At 31.2% G+C, this 23,688-nt stretch overlaps 4 protein-coding genes across 4 annotated transcripts in view; all 4 read left to right on the top strand.

Annotated features, from left to right (window-relative positions):
* Positions 1-376: 376 nt before the first annotated feature.
* HELRODRAFT_179354 (hypothetical protein) lies at positions 377-1,505 on the top strand (the record flags this gene model as incomplete). The annotated part of the gene is made up of 3 exons (XM_009028188.1): positions 377-449; positions 832-1,035; positions 1,324-1,505. 3 exons carry the CDS (start codon positions 377-379, stop codon positions 1,503-1,505), a joined length of 459 nt encoding a protein of 152 aa, XP_009026436.1.
* Positions 1,506-3,149: 1,644 nt separating this feature from the next.
* HELRODRAFT_179355 (hypothetical protein) lies at positions 3,150-6,943 on the top strand (the record flags this gene model as incomplete). The annotated part of the gene is made up of 6 exons (XM_009028189.1): positions 3,150-3,318; positions 3,976-4,107; positions 4,546-4,809; positions 5,152-5,492; positions 6,306-6,634; positions 6,874-6,943. 6 exons carry the CDS (start codon positions 3,150-3,152, stop codon positions 6,941-6,943), a joined length of 1,305 nt encoding a protein of 434 aa, XP_009026437.1.
* A 2,823-nt stretch (positions 6,944-9,766) lies between these two features.
* On the top strand, positions 9,767-12,313 carry HELRODRAFT_179356 (hypothetical protein; the record flags this gene model as incomplete). The annotated part of the gene is made up of 7 exons (XM_009028190.1): positions 9,767-9,818; positions 9,913-10,063; positions 10,169-10,268; positions 10,345-10,395; positions 11,512-11,647; positions 11,955-11,990; positions 12,237-12,313. 7 exons carry the CDS (start codon positions 9,767-9,769, stop codon positions 12,311-12,313), a joined length of 603 nt encoding a protein of 200 aa, XP_009026438.1.
* Positions 12,314-16,716: 4,403 nt separating this feature from the next.
* Positions 16,717-23,688, top strand: part of HELRODRAFT_179357 (hypothetical protein) — a gene marked incomplete at both ends in the record, with an annotated part of 8,897 nt that continues 1,925 nt past the window's right edge. Inside the window, 14 exons of the mRNA XM_009028191.1 lie at positions 16,717-16,804; positions 17,682-17,738; positions 17,867-17,902; positions 19,027-19,080; positions 19,738-19,929; positions 19,995-20,207; positions 20,606-20,713; positions 20,807-21,178; positions 21,271-21,642; positions 21,735-22,106; positions 22,200-22,571; positions 22,664-23,035; positions 23,129-23,401; positions 23,466-23,543. Of these exons, the coding sequence (XP_009026439.1) occupies positions 16,717-16,804; positions 17,682-17,738; positions 17,867-17,902; positions 19,027-19,080; positions 19,738-19,929; positions 19,995-20,207; positions 20,606-20,713; positions 20,807-21,178; positions 21,271-21,642; positions 21,735-22,106; positions 22,200-22,571; positions 22,664-23,035; positions 23,129-23,401; positions 23,466-23,543 (2,959 nt within the window). The remainder of the gene's footprint in view (positions 16,805-17,681; positions 17,739-17,866; positions 17,903-19,026; positions 19,081-19,737; positions 19,930-19,994; positions 20,208-20,605; positions 20,714-20,806; positions 21,179-21,270; positions 21,643-21,734; positions 22,107-22,199; positions 22,572-22,663; positions 23,036-23,128; positions 23,402-23,465; positions 23,544-23,688) is intronic.

Here is a 23,688-nt window from a genome sequence, read left to right on the forward strand (position 1 = left end):
AAATTATTTTTAAAAATATCTCCTTTTTCATTGTCGAAGAAAATTATATTGCATTTATTTATTTTCGCTAATCATTTCATCAAATAAATGTTTGATTTTTTCAATCATTAACGAATCAATGCAGATTTATATTATTTCTTACTGAAATACTATTCACTCAGTAATTTATATTTAGCTATTACTTCGTACATTTGCAATGTAAAATATGTATGTAGTATGTACGTGTGAGTATATGAAGTTGTGATGAGATAATTTTCTATATAAGCGCCAGCGAATAGCGATAAATTACATCCGAAATTGTCTAGCAAGACATTCCTACTACTACTACAACAACAACAACAACAACAGTGAATATCTTTGTGAGATATCTGAGAAGATGATGATGAAGCTGATGTTTGTGGCCATGGTGGTTGCGCTGAAGATGGCGATGGTGCCCGCACAGTCTTCTGGTAAGAAATGGAAATATATTTTTCTGCTTTTATTTGCTGATGTTCGGTGATGTTTTTGAATAATTCAATCAGAGCTATTCCTTATTTATATTCTTGTCAGTTGCGCGTTTTAATTTTGTTTCATACGATAAAAAATTTTTTATTCTATAATAAATTTATTTAATATTTTTAATAGTCTGAATTTCATGTAATTTTCATGTTACAACCATAATATCTTGCTCACTGATTTTTCGAAAAATAATTTTTTTGACTGGCAAACAGCGGACTCGAAAACAGAGATATTAAATGATTTAAAATACAATAAAAAAAAAGAATTCTACTGGAATCAATGCCAAATTAAATGAATTATCTATCTGATTATAAAATTCAACAAAATGAACAGGTTGCTCTGCTTCTAATTTTGAAAGATTTAAATTTGCGATGAACGACTTTTTCCAGCGTTTGAAAATTACAACTGATTTTCCAAAAGATGAGGATTTTCAGGATACAAAAATTACAACTGATTTTCCAAAAGATGAGGATTTTCAGGATCTCTTCAACATGTATGAAACATATTCTGCTGCATATAAATGGCCTGAACACAGTGGTATTTGGTTTTTAAATTTTTTAATTTTATACCTTCTATTGAATTGATTGTGTCGTTATGTTAGGCCATCAATTTGAAAATATTTTTGAATTTGCATATGTAAAGCATTGTCTAAGACTTTACAACGTGTACTGTACAAGCACTAATTCTATCACGTGTAACATTTTAAAAAATAAATCTGAAAAGCTCATCTCAAAGAACTTAACACACATTTTAAATATTAATAGCATCCTAATCAACTAAATACCTTGAACGATTTTTTAAATAATTCATCCAATTCATTAACAGGCAGCACTGATGATACAGCTAAATTTTTACAAGGATATTTGAACGAAGTCAAACAGAAATATGGGTTGAACTATGACACTTCGGATGACAATCTTCTGAATATCTACAGGCAAGTGGCGGAAGATTACAGCAACCATTTCAATAATACAAAAGAAATGATCATCCCGGAAACTAGTTGTTGATCAGAGGTGGCGAAGATAAGAAATGATTTCCAGATCATTCTAAATCAGAGAATTTATGACTATAACCTGAAACTTTATTTTAAAATTAATTTCAAATTTTAAATAATATTTTAAAAATTTAACGATTACCTGAAATTTTGTTTCAATAAAATCATTCTGCAATTAATTCTTACGAAGTCTTCTAAATAAATAAATAAAGAATAAAAATTTTAACTTAAAAGAAAGTTTCGTCTAGACAGACTGTCATAAAACCAAAACACACTCCTACACAACATTTTGACCAGTCTTACTATTTATAAATGTTTCTTCCATTGCCACCTACAGAGTTTTTCTGTTTAGAACATGCATTCAACAAAGGTGTGTAAATCCTCTATTTATTTTTCTCGGTGCACTTAAGCCGTAGTCTTGTAACAAAAAATTATTTTAGTCCTTCACAATGCAGCTCTGTCAAACGTACAACTGCTTAAAATTTAACGTTTGTCCTTCAAAGTCTGTACGCATAGCGTACGGTAGTACTTTAGTTTCGGACAGACAGTATTCGAGCCAGGGCATTGCGTCATAATAGCGCAAGACATGGCACTTCTACCAACTGAGCTAACTTGCCAACCGAACTGACAACTCGTGTTACAAAATTTAAAGGCCTTGATTAAGATAAGAAAATAATTAGGAAGAAACTTACACCTTTAAAATATGTCAGTTCCATTTTGCGAGTTTTTGCACAAAATTTAAAAACGGTACAACACCTTAACTACAAAAACCAGACCCGTAAACATTTTCACGAAAATGAAACGTTTCAAAACTATAACATGAAATGAAAAAAAAAACAAACAAACAAAAATAAGCATTCTCGCCAATAAATAAACGTTCATACTACTTCTTCTTTCTACCTCGTACCTTACCCTTTCAGGACATTGGCGACCATCGACCTCCACAAAACCCGATCTTTATCACTTTGTGGTGGTTGAAATGCGGTGATATTCAACAAGTGACTCAAGGACTTCAAGAATGTTGTTCATTGTTGACCGCGATCTCATCTCCCTACAATCTTATTAATTATTTTCAGTCAATTATATATCATGATATAAGAAATTAGTATGCAAAAAGTATACCATCGATTAGACAGACCGAAATTTTTGGTAAATATAAACAATTGACAAGTTTCATTTTCGCTATCTGAGTTTTGCTAAAATTTTAAATTTTATCGTCATTTTTGGTTAAATTGGGTTTTTAGGGATATTTTCGGGTCCCAAATATTATATCTGACCTTAATTAGTATAAGGATCATTACTTTATTTTTTTTAAGCTTTTTTAAATTTGATGCTTAATTTGATTTTCAATTTGTTTAATAAATTTAATTAAAATAATTTTAAATTTTAATTAATTATTTATTGTATTACAAATAGTGATTGTGTGTAATTGTTCTTTCTGGTGATTTATTTATTTATATTTTATATTGTATTAATTTTTTTATGTGATAATGTATATCATTTATTTTATTTATAATTTTATATACAATGAAAATACTGCTTATGTAATTTTGCAAAAATTTTCAAGTTGAACATTTGGTTGCAGTTGAACAGTCATATTTTTTCTAAATAATTTTTCCAGAATAAATTTTCACAGAATTCTTAAATAATAATTAGAATGGATGGTGGTGATGTGCCTGAAAATAATGATGTAAATGAAGATAGGATTTCGAAGGTGCCATCATCTTCATCATCCTCATCTTCATCGTCATCCTCGTCTTCTTCATCATCTTCATCAACTGATGACTTTGTAATCATTGATAAGTACATATCTGATTACGAGGCGGGTAAAATTTCTTATCCATTTATTAATCATTCATTTATCTTATCTGCATATCACATCTCTGTTTCTTTAAAAGTAATTTTGTTTTGTTACATTCAACTGTGTTTTTTTGTTAATTTTGTTAGTAACAGATTGAAAAAGTGATTCTAAATTGTACATATTAATTAATTAATTAACTAATTCAATAATTAATTTGTTAATTAATCAGCTAATTAATTGTTTAACTATTAAAATTTCAATTTTATTAATGTCGATATGCATACATATATACATACTAGATTATTGAGGATGAGGAAGATGAAGACGTCGATGATGATGGTGGATTTGTTAACATTAGTCGAGTAGAGATGTCGTCGAATCAACAACAGCTGCTACCACAACAACCACAGCAGCAGCTGCAACGGCAGTTACTACAGCCACAAAATTCTAGCCTTGAGCGCTTATGTAGAGCACTTGATTCACTCGCATGTAAACGAAATAAATTTTTTTCAAATTTATAAAATTAATTTTATGATAATGACGTCTTACCTCGGGGGGAACTGGGTCTCTGGACGCTAAACGAAGATTGATTGATTGAGTTTTATGATAATGTGAGAATGATGATAATGACGATTACGGTGATAACGAAGATGAAGATGACGACGACGACGATGATGATTAGCTACAGATCCGGAAAAGGATTTTGTGGTAACGGAAGAGGATGATGAGGAAACGGTGGTGAGAAGGTTTCATCTGGCGGTTGGCTACAAAAAGTTGAAAGACCTTGAAAGGTCATTATGCTCTAAGGAACAAGGTTGTGATGATGATAATGATGGAGATGATGGTGATGGTGAGAGTGATGTGATGGTAGTAATGATGTAGATGGTGATGATGACGAAAAAGGTGGTGATGATGATGGTGATGATGATGGTGATGATGATGATGAAGGCAATGACGATGATGGTGTGATGGTGATTTAATGATGATGATGATGATGTGATGACGTAACTGATGACGTAAATTTGACTTGTTCAAGTCATTTATTTACAATTATCACTGAACGCTGTTACCTATCAGGACAAAGCTATTTATTTTTAATGTATGGTATTTAAAAAATCATAATAATAATACATGTACAATCATATGGAGAAACATGTACACATGCACACACCTACACATACACATGTCTTACGCATACACACACACACGTACACACGGACATTCACACACGTACACACGGACCTGACGACAGCTTCCGAGGATTCGAATCTCCCGCCTGACGCAGACGACCGCGTGGAAAGCGACATTTCGAACCTGACGACAGATGACGACGACGACAACACCGACCTGTCGTCATTTTCCCCTGGAGTCCTTGATGTCGCCCTGCTGGAAGGTCAAGGTGAGATTCAGAGGATCTACATCCATCACCCGAATCATAACCTGGATTCTCTGCTTACCTGTCTGGCGGTCGTTGCACTCTTCTTCGCCGTTGGCACTGGAATTGGTCATTACGTTGGTCAGTTTTTTTTGGTCGATAGAAATTTCTTTCCATGCTTTTTGTAGTTCCAGGTGCCACAATGGCCGTCAAATCCACACCACATGACGCACACATTGCTCTTTTATTATCATTACTTATTTCTTTATTAACTGTTAATTCATCATCTTCACCATCTCCTTCATCATCTGCATACATCACCATCGTCGTCGTCACCATCATCGTCATCTTTATCATCATCGTCGTCTTTGTTATCTGTATACATGCATCATCATCATCGTCATCTTCATCGTCATCTTCATCGTCACCATCTTCGTCATCATCATCGTCATCATCTTCTCCGTCATTTTTGGTTTTGCAAAGGATCGACCCACGAAACGTTGATGATGCACGTGCAGTTGGAACGCCTAAGTGTCATTCAGGAGCGTTACAAGTCATGCTGGCAGGAGACCACGATTTTGAGACAACTGCTCGGCTTCAAATCCAACTTTGGGCAATTTTTTCAAAACGGGAATTTGTTGTCGAAAGATAAGGAGCCTATATTTAGTGATGAGAGTGTGTTGTTAGAGGGCGTAAGCTATGCTGATGGAGGTGACGCTAACAACAGTCACAACTACAAGGATGAAGTTGAAGAAGATGATGAAAGGAAGGAGAGGGTAATGACGAAGAGTGCGCATCTTGGTGCAGGAAAACATGACGATGATGTGAGTGATTTTTGTTTTAATGTTTAGTATTTTATTTCATTTTTTTATATATTCTGTTCGTTTTTTCCCATTAAGGTTACTTTTGAAGTCAAGTCGACGAATTCTTTGAAGCCATCGAGTCTTCCATTAATTTCATCTTCATCATCTCTATCACTTTCTTCATCATCATCATCTCTATCACTTTCATCATCATCGTCTTCCTCATCATCGCCTTCATCGTTATCATTGGTGTCAAATGACTTACCTACTGCACTTGAATTGGGTTCACTCATATCGTCATTAGCATCATCATCATCACTTTCATCATCATCATCATCATCATCAGAGTCTCTCTCACCACCACCATCATCATCATCAGCACCATTATCATCATCATCTAGCCAACCTGACCACCGCTTCAAAAACGCCCGCGATGACATCAATTCTTCTCATGACGACGACGATGATGAAGTCACATACTCATTTGCTGGGGACTTCGAGGATGATGATGATGATGATGATGATGACGACGATGATGATGGTTTTGACGACCGATATATCAGGAAAAAGTCAACAATGAAAAAGTTCGGGAAAAGTTTTTTCAAAGATTACGAAGGTGACGATGACGACGACGATGACGACGACGATGACGACGACAAAGATAGAAATACAATCGAAAAACTGAACCTGAGTTTTAATTCGGAAATGAAAAAATGTAAACAAAATAAAAAGTTCACCCGTTGTCACCATGGTAAAAACTTCAAAGAATCTTATCTTACAAAGAGCAATGCGAAAATATTGAAAAAAATTTTGAAAAAAATTCTTAAAACGCAGAACAAAAAATCGAAACGTAACCTATTGCTCGGAATAAAACCGGAAAGTAATTTGAAAAAGATGTGCGCTCAATACCTTCGCAGTATCCTCTTACTTCTCCCTCTTCAACCTCACAACTACAAGGATGAATTTGAAAAGGACAAACTCCAAATTCGATTTTCCAAAAACGGCAAAAAGCTGTTCAAAGATTTGAATAAAATAATTCATAATAAGAGATGCAGTCGAGAAGTAGTTCTGGCTCCTGAGTGCTGCGAAAATTATCTCGACTCCAAATTTTATTTGCCGCTAAAATTGAGCGGAGAACAAAAATATGATAATTATCTTGGCAGGTTTTCTACCAATCAATGAGAATGCTGTTGGTGTGTGTGTAAAAAGAGAGAAAGAGAGAGACAAAGAAAAAGACAAAGAGAGAGAAAGAGAAAGTAGTGAATAAGGAAAAAAATGAAGAGAGATAGAAATGTGATTTAGAATAAATATATATATTTGAATTAAGGGAAAACTGAATAATGCAAAATTAGTATCTTCATTATAATTTAAATTATTAACTTCTATAAATATATTCACGCAGAGTCATTTTGAGATGTAACGGAAATTTTAATAATTATGACGTCACCGTTACGTCACTTGTCGCATCTTAACTTGCTAAGTCAATTCGCATACGTTCAGTTAGGATGCTAACACTCCTAACAACTTGTCGTCGTTCCAGCTTTATAGTTTCATTATCAATCTAATTGTTGTTTATGTTATTATTATTTGTTTTTACAATTAAATATTATTATTATTGTTATTTCGTTGCAAAGTCATATATTTAATGTTACAATATCGCCAATTTTTATGCATACATTAATAACAACATCATAAATGTTTAAACAAAGAGACACACACACACACACACACACACATATATATATATATGTATAATGTAAATGTATACACACATCATCATTTTTCAGTCATTACCATCATCATCATCATATCCACGTCACCAGTTCATTGCTAGGCACGCAAATATTGCTGTCTGTCATTAATCGTTAAAACGTTATCATTATCGTCATCATCATCATTTCACTCGTTTGTTTTATCATTTCATCATCATCATCATATGATAATCATCGTCGTCGTCGTCATCATCACATGGTAATCATCGTTATCGTCATTCTTATGGTAAGTAGTAAGGACAATTGGAGATTTTGATTTTAGTTTAAAGGATGATGAAATGGTGATGTTAATTAGTTTAATAATTACCTTGATTTATGTCGACAAAGGCTTATATTTACTTTAATTTTATTCAAATTAGTTATATATTTAATAAATAGATATATAGATAGATATATAGATAGATAGATAGATAGATAGATAGATAGATAGATAGATAGATAGATAGATAGATAGATAGATAGATAGATAGATAGATAGATAGATAGATAGATAGATAGATAAATAGGTAGGTAGATATGTAGGTAGGTAGGTAGATAGCCAGGCAGGCAGGCAGACTGACAGACATAGATAGATATAGATATTCGTATTTCTATTAACTTTTAAGTGTGCTTACATCGTTCGTTCATTTTAATTTTTCATTTAAAAAACTTTTTGAAAATTTTCCCACGTTCGAAAATAGAATTTGTTTCATGTTTAAAAATGTTTCAAAGCGTTTTGTTTCATACTCATAAACAATTAATTGAATTATTGAATAAATTCAATTAAAATACTAATCAGATTAATTAACATCCAAAAAGAGATAATTATTTTTGCATTATCCATTATCTAGATGACGAGAAAAGTTTTTATGTTTGTAGATGTTAAGATGATAAAAAAAATTGAACAAACGAATGAACGAACAAAGATGAGTTGAATGATTGATATCGCGAATTAACAAACGAATAATTGAATAATCAATTACATAATTGATTAATTAACTAAGTAATTATACTTATTAACTACTGGCATGTGTTAGAACAACAAATCAATAATTTTTTTTTGTTTACCTCACAATTCAACTTAAGACTACACCAGTAACAATAATAATAACGACGACAACAACAACAATGTAAAAACAATTTATACTAATAATAATTATTATTAATATTATAAATAATTAGTAATAATAATATTAATTTAGGTTTTATCCACCCGACTTTGATCGATTTTTCCATCAAACCCACAATTAAGTTATTCATCTGCCTCGCGCCCATCTGCTGACCGAACAAACAATATGAGTGGATTGGTGGGCTGATAGGTAGGTAGATGATAAAATAAAATCTGTATTGTATATCAATAAACACACACATACACACAAACACAGAGTGAAAGAGAGAGAGAGAGTTAAGAGAAAAAGAGACATTAATAAACAAACATGAGATGAGATGAAATTGTTGTAGTTGTTGTTGCGTTAGAAGTTTTTAAATCAATGATCACTTCGGTATTATTATTATTATTGTTGTTGTTATTATTATTATTATTGATATCATCATCATCAACGTTTTCTAGTGATTACAACTGCACCATCTTGGTGTGACATTAAAAACCAAAAACATGTTGATCAAAGCTGATATTGTAATTTTTATTATTGCTATTATTATTATTATTATTGACAACACTAGTAGTAGAAATAGTAGTAGTAGCAGTAGCAGCAGCCACATCAGTAGCAACAATAGTTGTAGTTGTAGTAGCAGTAGTACTAATTGCACAGTAGTATTAGTAGTAATAGAACTAGCGATTGTATTGGAAGTAGTAAGTAACAGTAGTAGTATTGTTGTTGTTGTTGTTATTATTATTATTATTGTTATTATTATCTTTACTATTATTGTTATTATTATTATTATATGAAATTAATGAGACTATCAAGTTATTTACTCATTTGATCATGCAACATTGCAATATGCGGTAATTTGTATGCGTGCGTGTGCGTGCGTGTGTGTGCGTGCGTGTATCTAGGGTGTAACAGTTGCGAATAAGTTACTGAATAACACTGTAAACGCTAACAGGAGTTTTTATGTCTCAAGAGTCAACACTAACGCCATTACATCTATTTGCATTTGTTGCTTTGCACTTGGAGGATTCAATAAAGTCATTAATTAGAGCTGTTTCTGCGCGGTAGACCAGACGCAAAATCGCGGAACTGTCGATAAAATTGCGTGTTGTTTACCTCTAGCAAAAGTCTATATATGCCTCAGAAGGCGATTTGTGATTTTAGTTCGATTGCAAAAATTGTTTGCGATATATTCAGAGAAGAACGATTTTTGGATTTTGCTTTGGGCGAAGCTAGAATGTGAGTTTGAGATTTCAATTCAATTGGTAATTTTCACCTCAGTTAATTACTTTTATTTATAAATTACTATGCAAAAACCATAACTGGTTCAATTATTTACAAATTTCCCCGTCAGTTTATTCAATTAACCTTGATATTCAAACATTCCTAAAACTAATTCGCGGCCTTTTTGAGACGTAATAAGCGCACCAACATGAGGTGCAGTTTCAACTTGCAATGTCTCTTCCTCACTCTCCTCATTATCGGTTAGCAATTTTGTAATAAAATTAATAGTAGTATATGAACATTTTCATAAATAAATTAAAATTTATATTAATATGGATGAAAAAAACATGACAGGTTGTCAAACTAATGATTTGGTGAAAAAATCTGAAGTTGAATCTGATAACATCAAAGACCTTTTAAACAAAAAACCCGACGAGCATAAGTTTCACGCGAAAATTAAGGACAATGGAAAAACAATTGACTTGAGCGACAAATCGTTAAGCAAGTTAAACATTTCAATTTTATTAAAAATAGATTTATAAATTACGATGAATTTTCTTTTAGGTTATAGTTTAATAAATTTTAAATAATAACAATAAATCAAATTCAGGTCATGGTCTATTAGACCTCCTCTTACAAAGAACGATGGTAGAAGACGACGGTCTAGGTTATTATTGCTGAATTTTTCAGAAATTTATAAGAAAGATAACGTATAAATAGTTTCAAAGAGCAATTGCATTGTAAACATCACATGATCGCCATATTTTTGTTTTTTTCCATTTTTAGAAGGTTGCCTCTGCGGAAAGTTTTTCCAGCACTTCACCCCAGGCTGTCATGGTAAGTAAACACCTCATTGAAAAAACCGATTTTTAATTTTTTTTTATTTGGAAAAAAGTTCATGACTCACAATCGAAAATAAAGTAAAAAGTTTCTCACGAGACCAACTTTTAAACTTCAACTTGATGAAATTTCATAACTCAGAAAAAAAAATTGAAAATTCAAGGTGGTGGTAGAAGAAAACCGTTAAAAAAACACATAAAACCAAAGAAAGACAAACACGTTCCAGAAAAAGGTTTAGAGAGTTTAAAATTTATAATTGAGTAGCTCATCAAAAAATTTATATCATTTTATTATTATGTCAAATTGTATTTTAAGATAAACCAGTTGAGCAATCTAAACCCCACGATAAGAGTATTCTTTGCTATTTATGCTAAATCATCCATTTAGTTTAGGTAATCATAGTGGAAAGCCAAATAAATTGATCATAACTGTAACAGTTGTGTTAATAATTTTGAAAATCTCGAATCATATTTAATGAGACAACGCAGAGAAATAGAATTTGAGAAATTTGTTGTTCTTTAAGGATTGGAAATGATTGTTAACAATACTTTTATAAAAATAAATTTTTTGAAAAATCAAGAACATCAAAAAAACCTTTTTGAACAGATGCTGTTTCAATCGCTTCTTCAACGTTTCTATCGATGATTGTTGATGGATGATGATGATGAGTGGCAAACTGTTCCGTATTGACGGTGAACAGTATGAAAAACCATCATTGGCGAGAGCTGGTTTATTGACTGGTTGATGCAGTTACAATGATGACGGCAGACAAAGGTGATGATTAACAGATGAGCAAAGGCGAAAGAGTTTGTGAAGATATAGTGGCTGAGATGTGTTTAATGTTTCGTATGTGAAGACATCAATTTTATATTTGATGCTTTGATGAATCGGCAGCCAGTGCAGGTGAGCAAGAGACGATATACTAGAAGACAAACGAGGTAATTCTAAAACAAGTTTGGCTACCAGTCTGTTTTGAATGAGCTGAAGAGAAGAAATTAGATAGGCCGGAGTTTCATATAGCAGAGAGTTGCAGTAGTCAAGGCGAGATAATGCAAGGCAGCGTGCAAGCCATTTCAATTGATACGTAAAATATATGAATAAATACCGCCATAGTTATTTCAATTATCGAGTACATTATTAGAGATAATTTTAATTTTCAATTATCTAATTAAAAATAAACTTGCTGAGAAAAATTGTTTAACGGAAACACCATTTGTGCTGCCAGTTCCTGAGCCAGAGCCTGAAGAAGGTGTGTTTATACATTTCATTTTTCTATGAATCTTTCACAAATTGAAGTAAGGCGTGTAAAACAGTTCAAATTCATTGACATTTTTGTGGTGCGGTAGTGTAATGGTTAAGGTTCCTGTTACTGGAATTGTTGTGTCGGAATTCGAATGTCCAAAAAAACTATAAAACTTAATAAGTCGTCTAATGATAGAAAAACTTTAATTTACAAAAGTGGAGACATTTATTTATTGGTTCTGTTGAAATGTTACTTTGTTAATAAGTAAAATATAAATTAATGAGTAAATACTTTAAAACTCAATTTTTTTCAGAACAACCAGTCAAGTCTGAAGAACCTCCAACTGAAGGTTTGTTCTCATTCACAAATCATATGTATGCAGATCATGATTTTCAAATATAGTGAAGTCATTTTATGCCAGTAATTCAAATATCATTCCTAAACATACATCGATTTAAATTTATAGTTAGTTAGAAAAAGCTAATTAGAAAATTGAAAGTTTTGATTGAAGTAAAAAAAATGATAGAAAATGATATTAATACACTTGAAAAATGTCTAGAAACGTCTTATATAATACTGAAACAAATTCACACAGGGCCAGGACAAATGAATGAACTGCCGACACTTAGCGAAGGACCATTAGAAAGTAAAAAAATTGGCGTAATGAAATGATAGATCCATCAATTAGGCTATTAATATCGATTTTATTAGATTAGCCGGTTTCGAATCTGGCATAAAACACAGGGGGTAATTTTATTGCATGAAATATTATGTTTAAAATTATCAGAATCTGGCCCTTTCGTCAGAAAAGTAGAACGGTTCAAAACTATTGTCTATTACTATTGAAAAAACTATTACTTTTACAATGCTTATAAAAGTCTGTTAATTGTTCATCAGAATATATGAATGTATGCAAAAAATAGTGTTACGAACAAAAACATAGTGTTAAAATTTGAATGGATATATAAACAATACTGATCATTAAGCTAAAAAATTTCTATTTAGAAAATAAATTTCAAATTCACAAAACTAAGGTTCCTTTAAAGTAGTTAGATTAGCAAAAAATGACATTAATATTTTTCTAACTGCAGGTTCCAGACAAGAAAAACCTGTTGAACAGACAAAATCTAAAGACGAAGAAAAATCAGTTTCCAGAGAACAGACAGAACCTTATGAAATAGGTGAAATGACTTTTAAAGAAGAAGAACCTGTTGAAAAGAATAACTCTCAAGATGAAGAAAAATCAGTTCCCAAGCAAGAAAAACCCGTTGAGCAGATAAAATCACAAGATGAAGAAAAATCAGTTCCCAGACAAGAAGAACCCGTTGAGCAGACAAAATCTCAAGATGAAGAAAAATCAGCACCCAGACAAAAAGAACCTGTTGAGCAAACAAAATCTCAAGATGAAGAAAAATCAGCACCCACACAAGAAGAACCCGTTGAGCAAACAAAATCTCAAGATGAAGAAAAATCAGCACCCACACAAGAAGAACCTGATGAACAGACAAAATCTCAAGATGCAGAAAAATCAGCACCCAGACAAGAAGAACCCGTTGAACAGACAAAATCTCAAAATGAAGAAAAATCAGCACTCACACAAGAAGAACCTGTTGAACCTACTAAATCTCAAGAAGAAGAAAAATCAGCACTCACACAAGAAGAACCTGATGAACAGACAAAATCTCAAGATGAAGAAAAATCGGCACCCAGACAAGATGAACCTGTTGAAAAGACAAAATCTCAAGATGCAGAAAAATCAGCACCCAGACAAGAAGAACCCGTTGAACAGACAAAATCTCAAGATGAAGAAAAATCAGCACTCACACAAGAAAAACCTGTTGAACCTACTAAATCTCAAGAAGAAGAAAAATCAGCACTCACACAAGAAGAACCTGATGAACAGACAAAATCTCAAGATGAAGAAAAATCAGCACTCACACAAGAAGAACCTGTTGAACCTACTAAATCTCAAGAAGAAGAAAAATCAACACTCACACAAGAAGAACCTGATGAACAGACAAAATCTCAAGATGAAGAAAAATCAGCACCCAGAAAAGAAGAACCTGTTGAACTGACAAAATCTCAAGATGAAGAAAAATCAGCACCAACACAAGAAGAACCTGTTGAACAGACAAAATCTAAAGATGAAGAAAAATCAGATTCCAAAGAACAGACAGAATTTAATGAAATAGGTGAAATGACTTTTAAAGAAGAAGAACCTATTGAAAAGAAAAATTCTCAAGATGAAGAAAAATCGGCACCCAGACAAGATGAACCTGTTGAAAAGACAAAATCTCAAGATGAAGAAAAATCAGTTCCCAAGCAAGAAAAACCCGTTGAGCAGATAAAATCACAAGATGAAGAAAAATCAGTTCCCAGACAAGAAGAACCCGTTGAGCAGACAAAATCTCAAGATGAAGAAAAATCCGCACTCAGACAAGAAGAACCTGTTGAACAGACAAAATCTCAAGATGAAGAAAAATCAGCACCCACACAAGAAGAACCCGTTGAGCAAACAAAATCTCAAGATGAAGAAAAATCAGCACCCACACAAGAAGAACCTGATGAACAGACAAAATCTCAAGATGAAGAAAAATCAGCACCCAGACAAGAAGAACCCGTTGAACAGACAAAATCTCAAAATGAAGAAAAATCAGCACTCACACAAGAAGAACCTGTTGAACCTACTAAATCTCAAGAAGAAGAAAAATCAGCACTCACACAAGAAGAACCTGATGAACAGACAAAATCTCAAGATGAAGAAAAATCGGCACCCAGACAAGATGAACCTGTTGAAAAGACAAAATCTCAAGATGAAGAAAAATCAGCACCCAGACAAGAAGAACCCGTTGAACAGACAAAATCTCAAGATGAAGAAAAATCAGCACCCAGACAAGAAGAACCCGTTGAGCAGACAAAATCTCAAGATGAAGAAAAATCAGTTTCCAGAGAACAGAAAGAACCTAATGAAATAGGTGAAATGACTTTTAAAGAAGAAGAACCTGTTGAAAAGAATAACTCTCAAGATGAAGATCAGACGAATCAAGAAAAATCAGCTCCCAAAGAAGATGAAAATTTACCTAGTTAGTAGTTTGTTTTTCATCAAATTTTTTAATTGTTCTCAAATATCAACAATTAAATTAAAATTTTTTATGCATGTTAAACACGTTTTTTTTACAATTTATTTTACTGTAACCAATTTGATTTTATGGCGTTTTGTATTCTAAGTATATGTTCTCAAATCTCATTGGTTAAAATTTGTTAAACTTGAATGTGCATATTGAAAATGATTTATTATCTCTTTATTAAGTTGAAACGAACAGATCAACCAATAATATTTTTCGCCACACAACAAAAAAATTTGTACGTATTAATTATCAGTCTGTTTAATGTTTCAGGTCTCGGTGTGATGAATGAGTTGCCGTCTGGCGAAAATGAAAAATCTAAAGGTAATATACATTTTAATAGAATCAATTAACTATATTTTATTTTATAAAACGCTCACTTAGTGATCTTTTGTTATAATAACAAAAGTTCGCGATTACTCTTAAATTAAAAAACTCTTCATTGATAAAATTTTATAATGTTTTATTTTCAAGAGTCGTAGTTTAAAAAGAAACACTTCTTAAAAAACATTATAACCAGTTATTAAAATTCTGCCGAATCATCGAAATCTCAAGGTGAAGAGAAACCAACTTCTGGAGAAGAAAAATCAAAAGGCTCTGCTGAATCACCAAAATTCGAAGATGAAAAGTCGATAGGTGATGTGATGATTTTCTTACATAAGGTTTAAGTAGTATAAACTTCCGACTGAAAACTCATCAGGCTCACTTTTTTATTTTAAAATGTTAAAAATTTTAGTCAAAATATATAATAGTTGATGTCACAAAATACAAATAGATCCAACTAGGAATTCTTTTTACTCACAATCACCAGAAAATTTTTAAATTTAATTATCAAAAGCAAAAAAAAATTGAACTTATATTATTCCGTTTAATGTTTCAGTTCCTGGTGAAATGAATGAACTTCCGTCTGGCGGCAAAGAAATATCTCAAGGTTATATGCTGATTGTTTAATGATTTTTATACAGTACCAAAATGTATATTTTATACATCTCTTCATCATAGTCAAAAATCTTTATCGATAAGATTTTCAAACGTTTTTCTTTTTATAAATCGGTGTTAGATTAAAAACGTATGATAATTGATTTCGTGATCAGATCATACTGCGAAATTTATTCTAACTCGTTCATAATTTTTAATTTTTTTCAGTTCAAATAAGTCGCTAAAACGAGTTAAATTTTTTAAAACAGATTCGTAATTTTATTTGAAATTTTTTAATTTCGTGATTGTTTTACAAAAAAGCTTATTTAAGCGAAAATTTTTAAATTTGTTATTAAACAAATACTTAGAACCTCCAACGAATGACGAAAAATCGCATCCTGAAGGTTTATTCGATTTTAACTAACAGAATTCACTACTGCCTACTACTAAATTGCTGTATATATTATTTCTACTACATCTAAGAGAAGTCTGCTACAAACTCAATCACAGTGTATGTAAACAAATTTGAATCGGGGCAAAAATCCCTTTGGTTAGAACGCAGCTACTGTAAAAGAAACGCCAATCACCTCAACCGTTACACCGTCGCATCACCCGCTTTACAGAAATAATGTTTATACCATGTTTAATATTATTTAGGTCATCCTTCCAAATTTGGATTGAGACTTATATATTAAAGTGAAAATTTTAAAAATTATTATTTATTTCATAGGTAGCCAGTGTAAGAGAATAAGATATGGATATATATGAGAAAAGATTGTAAGAGAATAAGATATGGATATATATGAGAAAAGATATATATAGATATATACGGCATGATATATCTAGAAATATAGGGCATGAGCAACTAGATAAGCTGTTGAGTTAAAAGCTTTACTCAAAGGATAGAGTGTACAATCAGGAAAGCCATAGTAGAGAAAATTGCAATAAATTTATCTTAGATAAAACTAAAGATGTTACGAGTATTAAGACTTTAAACCATAAGACCATTACACCGTTCATATGTAAAATGAAATGAGATTAAGTTTTACAAAACTTCATTATTTAGAAACTTCTGCCTCTGCTGATTCAAACGAAGAGTCACTAGGCGAAGGCCAGCCAGGTTAAAATTATGCAATTTTTTTTCAAATTAACTTCTGTGATTTTATTACCTTAATCCCATATTTTAATTTTTAAAGATTTTTCAACGTTTGGCATTCAACACAATCTATTGAAACGTTCTTTAAAATTTTCAAGCAGTGTTCAAAAATTACCTAACTTACCAAATAAAAACTGAATTTCATTTCTTATGGCGATCTAATTTATCGAATTTATGACAAAAAAATATTAACTTTGTTTTTTATCAACTCTAGGTCAACCTTGGAAACCGCATTCAAAAAGTATGACTAGTAGATCTTAAAAATACTGTTTATCTACAAAGTTGTAATTAATCTGTTGATTCATGATGATATTTATATTAGTTTTAAATTAATTATTGTTTTATTATACGGTAAATTATTACAAGAGTGACTCGTCTACATATTAGGCTTAGGTCTCCTCAGATGTTAATGTAATTTTCTAGAAAGTTACAAAATAGATATAACTCAGATAAAAAACTTATAGTTTAAGCTTAAAAATTGAAAAAAATCTGTTCAAACTTTGTTAAACAAGATGTTAACAATTTTTCAGTTCAATGCTTAATCTGTAACACGCTAACAGTTTTATTGTTCCCACTTGTTTTATCTGTTATCCAATTCAAGCTGAAAACTAAACAATTGCTCCAATTTATTAACGTATTAATGTGCCTTAGAATGTAACAAAAAATAAAAATACTTGCTTATTTTGTTCGATAATTCTTAAATCGTCACATTCGAGATTATCCTAAAAGACATAGAGAAAGTTTTGCATAAGAAATTATACAAATTCTTTAAGACATCACATAAAACATATTTTTAAATTTAATTTTTTTCATTAACATTGAATTACAACTTGCTCTACAGAAACTGGTAGAAAGAAAATCTACAAAACTAAAACCAAAACTGAAGTCATAACTAAAGGTGGTATATTTGATAAACAAGCTGATCCAAACATTTACAAACTATTTTTAATAAAAAACCCATTAGGATCACTTTAATTGGTTAGTTCAAATGATTGTTGACTTTCATTAAACCAAAAAAATTTTCAGAACAACCTTCAAAGTCAACTGATTCTGGTGCTGAAGGTTAGTGATGCAAAAATAAAAATTGCACATAAACAACTCACCATAAGTCAAAAAATTTTATTCGAGATAACCTTTGAAAATTTGGTAAATACAATCATATATGTACGACGTAGAACCAGAAAACTTTCAATCAATGAATCAATCAATAAATCAATCAATCGATTTATTTCTAAAGCGACATATCCGCAATGTTCAACAGTGCTCCTCATTGAATTTTTTAAACAGATGGGTCTTGAGATTTGCTCTGGGCTTCATAAGTGATGGAGAAGTAGTTAGAGAAGTAGATAAAGAGCTTCAGAGAAAAAAACCCAAAAAAGCAAAAGCAGATTTAGCATAAGATTGTTTAACAAGAGTTAAGATGAGAACGAAAAGATAATCGTAAACCAGGCTTAAAAGAAGCGTAAAATTCAGGCTTAATTAATTTACCCCAAGTACTTAGGAAATATTTTAGATCTTGCAATGTACAAGTCTTAACTTGTACATTATTTAATGTTATTAAAGTGGTAATTTCAAAAATTATTATATAATTTATAGGTAGCCTAGCCAGTATAATAGAACAAGATATGGAGACGTGTAAAAAAAGATAGAAACACGAACAACTAGACAAGTAGCTAAGTTAAAAGCTTTACTTAAAAGGATAGAGTGTGGAATGAGAAGTCCAAAGTAAAACATATTAAAACAAATGAATCATAGATAAAACTAACGAGGTAACGAGTATAAAATATTTAACCATAAGACCGTCGAGTCACCCATATTTAAAATGAAATGTGGCTGAGTTTTACAAAAGTTTTACTACTCAGAAACTTCTGTTTCCGCTGATTCATACGATTTAAACATTAATGTGCAAATTTCAAAAACTATTATATATTTTATAGGTAGCCAGTATAAGAGAACAAGATATGGAGATATGTAAAGACACGAGCAACTAGACATGTAGCAAAGTTTAAAACTTTACTTAAAAAGATAGAGTGTAGAATCAGGAAGGCGATAGTAGAGCAAATTAAAATAAATCAATCCTAGATAAAACTAATGAATTAACGAGTATCAAATCTATAACCAATGACCATCACGCCGTCCATGTGTAAAACCAAATGAGATTGAGTTTTAAAAATTTTATTATTCAGAAACTTCTGCTTCCTCTTATTCAAACGAAGAGTCACTAGGCGAAGGCCAGCCAGGTTAAAATTATGCCATTTATTTATATATTTCTCAAAGTTCTTTCTAAGATTTTTTTTACCTTTGTCATCTATTTCATTCTATTAAACAATTTTTCAAACGTTTAACACTGAATACTATATAGTGAAACTTAATTTCAAATTTATAAGCAAATGGTCAACAGTTAACAAATTTACCAAATAAAATTTCGTTTCATTTCTCATGGTGATCTAATTTATTGGATTTATATTAAATAAATATTAATATTGTTGCATTTAAGCATAATTATGTATAATAGTAATTTAAATAGTAATTTTATTCTATCAATTTTAGGTGAACCTTGGAAACCACATTCGAAAAGTATGCCTAGTAGATCTTAAAAATGCTATTTATTTACAAAGTTGTAACTAATCATAATATTTAATTTAGCTTTAAAATAATGAATTTTTTATTATACAGTAAATTATTACAACAGTGACTCGTCTACATAACATTGAATCATAAATTGCTCTACAGAAACAGGTTGGAAGAAGATCTACAAAACTGCAACCAAAACTGATGTTATAACTAAAGGTGATATATCAATCAACTTTGTATATTTAAGCATATTTTTATAAATTTTAAAATACGTTTAGTCTGTCACATAATATTTTTTTCAAATTGGATTGTAAATATTTCAGATGTGCTGTCGTGTCCTCATGGTTTCACATACTTGCCTCAAATCAAAAAATGTTATAAATTGTTGACGAAAAGAAGTAGCTGGAACAGAGCCAGAAGAGCATGCAAGAGAATAGATCCCAAGACACATTTAGTGGTAATAAAGAATTTGCAAGAACAGAATTCAGTGGCAGGCTATTTGAAAACAATGAACGGTTAGTTGTTGAAACAAAATTTAATCATTTAATTAAATTAAAAATATGATTAATTTTTTTCACAGACACCATCCAAAAAAGTTGCTTCGATTCTGTAAACTCCAACGTTCTGGTATGGACTGCTGCAAGAAATTTGAAGGAAGGTGGTGGTTTCGTGTGGCTGCCCAACAGTGATAGTGAGCCAGAAAAAATTGAATATTCGGCTTGGGCGACACAAAATCCTCAGGGTCAATGTTCATTCTTCAAATTTCCTGACTTTTTATGGACGAGTGGGCCTTGTGGGTGCACCCCGGAAAATCCGTTTGTTTTTTCTCAATCTTTTTTATTCAAATTAGTCTCCCTGTCATTTTTTCATCAAATAAACATTTTTTAATATTTGTAAAAACATAAACACAATTTGAGAAACTTTGGTGAAATTACCCTAAAATAATTAATCTAAAAACAACTTGTGATATTTTTATTCGAATTTATAAATTGAAATCAACGAAAAAAATATTGAAAAAGTTTATCAGGGGACAGTTCAGCGCCATCAACTGATTCAAATGAAGGTTGCGCATTTTATTTTTGCTTACATAGTAATAAATCTTTGAAACAGAGTTTAAAATAATCACTAACTTAGTATAGCTAGATATTACTTTTATTTTTTTTTTTAATTATTTCCATCCGACCGAATAAGGCATAGGTGAACTTGAAAACTACTCCTTAAATGAGGATTCAAAAGATAAGAATAAACAAAAGAAGAGAAGAATTAAGTGGGTTCATGTAGGAGATTGGTCCATTGAAGGTTGTTTCTAAAAACTTTGAAAAAAATTTACTAATATTTTTTTGTTTGAAATAAACGCGTTTCATGATTTCAAATTTTTTAAATTTTTAAAAGATATGGGTGATGAAGTTTCAAAAGATTTTGATTCTTGGTCAGATTGGGCAAAAGATGAAATAGGTTCAAGGTGGTATCGAGTTAGAACGTGCAAAAATGAGAAAAAGGAAAACTGCAATGGCAAATTGAAACAATGGAGAAAAAAAGTTGGCTTGAAAAAAATGCACAAAAATCATCATTTTGGAAGAAAATACGGAAACAAATCTGGTTCTAAAGGCACGGAAAAATCTGGTTCATTTTCATATGAAGAAGATTCTAATGGTTTGACTGACGATCAGGAAGACTTCTCTATTAGTGAAGATTCAAAAGATAAAAATAAACAAAAGAAGAGAAGAATTAAGTGGGTTCATGTAGGAGATTGGTCCATTGAAGGTTGTTTCTAAAAACTTTGAAAATAATTTACTAAAATTTTTTGTTTGAAAGAAGCGCGTTTTATAATTTAAAATTTTTTAAATTTTCAACAGATATCGGCGATGAAGTATCAAAAGATTTTGATTCTTGGTCAGAGTGGGCAAAAGATGAAATAGGTTCAAGATGGTATCGAGTTAGAACGTGCAAAAATGAGAAAAAGGAAAACTGCAATGGCAAATTGAAACAATGGAGAAAAAAAGTTGGCTTGAAAAAAATGCACAAAAATCATCATTTTGGAAGAAAATACGGAAACAAATCTGGTTCAAAAAGCTCGGAAAAATCTGGTTCATTTTCATATGAAGAAGATTCTAATGGTTTGACTGACGATCAGGAAGACTTCTCTATTAGTGAAGATTCAAAAGATAAAAATAAACAAAAGAAGAGAAGAATTAAGTGGGTTCATGTAGGAGATTGGTCCATTGAAGGTTGTTTCTAAAACTTTGAAAATAATTTACTAATATTTTTTTGTTTGAAATAAACGCGTTTCATGATTTCAAATTTTTTAAATTTTTAAAAGATATGGGTGATGAAGTTTCAAAAGATTTTGATACTTGGTCAGATTGGAAAAAAGATGAAATAGGTTCAAGATGGTATCGAGTTAGAACGTGCAAAAATGAGAAAAAGGAAAACTGCAATGGCAAATTGAAACAATGGAGAAAAAAAGTTGGCTTGAAAAAAATGCACAAAAATCATCATTTTGGAAGAAAATACGGAAACAAATCTGGTTCTAAAGTCACGGAAAAATCTGGTTCATTTTTATATGAAGAAGATTCTAATGGTTTGACTGACGATCAGGAAGACTTCTCTATTATTGAAGATTCAAAAGATAAAAATAAACAAAAGAAGAGAAGAATTAAGTGGGTTCATGTAGGAGATTGGTCCATTGAAGGTTGTTTCTAAAAATTTTGAAAATAATTTACTAATATTTTTTTGTTTGAAAGAAGCGCGTTTTATAATTTTAAATTTTTAAAATTTTCAACAGATATCGGCGATGAAGTATCAAAAGATTTTGATTCTTGGTCAGAGTGGGCAAAAGATGAAATAGGTTCAAGGTGGTATCGAGTTAGAACGTGCAAAAATGAGAAAAAGGAAAACTGCAATGGCAAATTGAAACAATGGAGAAAAAAAGTTGGCTTGAAAAAAATGCACAAAAATCATCATTTTGGAAGAAAATACGGAAACAAATCTGGTTCAAAAAGCTCGGAAAAATCTGGTTCATTTTCATATGAAGAAGATTCTAATGGTTTGACTGACGATCAGGAAGACTTCTCTATTAGTGAAGATTCAAAAGATAAAAATAAACAAAAGAAGAGAAGAATTAAGTGGGTTCATGTAGGAGATTGGTCCATTGAAGGTTGTTTCTAAAACTTTGAAAATAATTTACTAATATTTTTTTGTTTGAAATAAACGCGTTTCATGATTTCAAATTTTTTAAATTTTTAAAAGATATGGGTGATGAAGTTTCAAAAGATTTTGATACTTGGTCAGATTGGAAAAAAGATGAAATAGGTTCAAGATGGTATCGAGTTAGAACGTGCAAAAATGAGAAAAAGGAAAACTGCAATGGCAAATTGAAACAATGGAGAAAAAAAGTTGGCTTGAAAAAAATGCACAAAAATCATCATTTTGGAAGAAAATACGGAAACAAATCTGGTTCTAAAGTCACGGAAAAATCTGGTTCATTTTTATATGAAGAAGATTCTAATGGTTTGACTGACGATCAGGAAGACTTCTCTATTAGTGAAGATTCAAAAGATAAAAATAAACAAAAGAAGAGAAGAATTAAGTGGGTTCATGTAGGAGATTGGTCCATTGAAGGTTGTTTCTAAAAATTTTGAAAATAATTTACTAATATTTTTTTGTTTGAAATAAGCGCGTTTTATGATTTCAAATTTTTTAAATTTTTAAAAGATATGGGTGATGAAGTTTCAAAAGATTTTGATACTTGGTCAGATTGGAAAAAAGATGAAATAGGTTCAAGATGGTATCGAGTTAGAACGTGCAAAAATGAGAAAATGGATAACTGCAAAGGTAAAAGAAAACAATGGAAAAAGGCGGGTTGGAAAATAAAGCACAAATCGTGGGCTATCAAAGGAGGACATCATTTCAACTGGCTTAAATATGGAAAGTTTGGTTCAAAAGACATTAAAGATTTTGAATCATCCTCTAAAGAAGTTTTACCAGGTTTGAACAAATTTTCTAGTTTTGATACTTTTTTTAATTCATACTTGGTAAAAACTTAATAAAGGTGATTTGGAAGATAGAACGTTGGTGTCTGTTGACAAGGATTCTAAAGGTGATTTGAATTTAAAAACAATGCACAAAGGTTTAATAAAAAAAAACAAAACACGCAAATGGTCGGTAATAAAGGATAAAAGTAGTATGACTGAAGAAGTTCATACCGAATGGCAACAAGGAGGAGAGTTTAAGCATCAGTCCAGCAAAGATAAAAATTCAAAATCAAGCGGAAA

The sequence above is a fragment of the Helobdella robusta genome, assembly GCF_000326865.2.
Source record: "Helobdella robusta unplaced genomic scaffold HELROscaffold_53, whole genome shotgun sequence".
In the NCBI taxonomy this organism is placed as follows: domain Eukaryota; kingdom Metazoa; phylum Annelida; class Clitellata; order Rhynchobdellida; family Glossiphoniidae; genus Helobdella; species Helobdella robusta.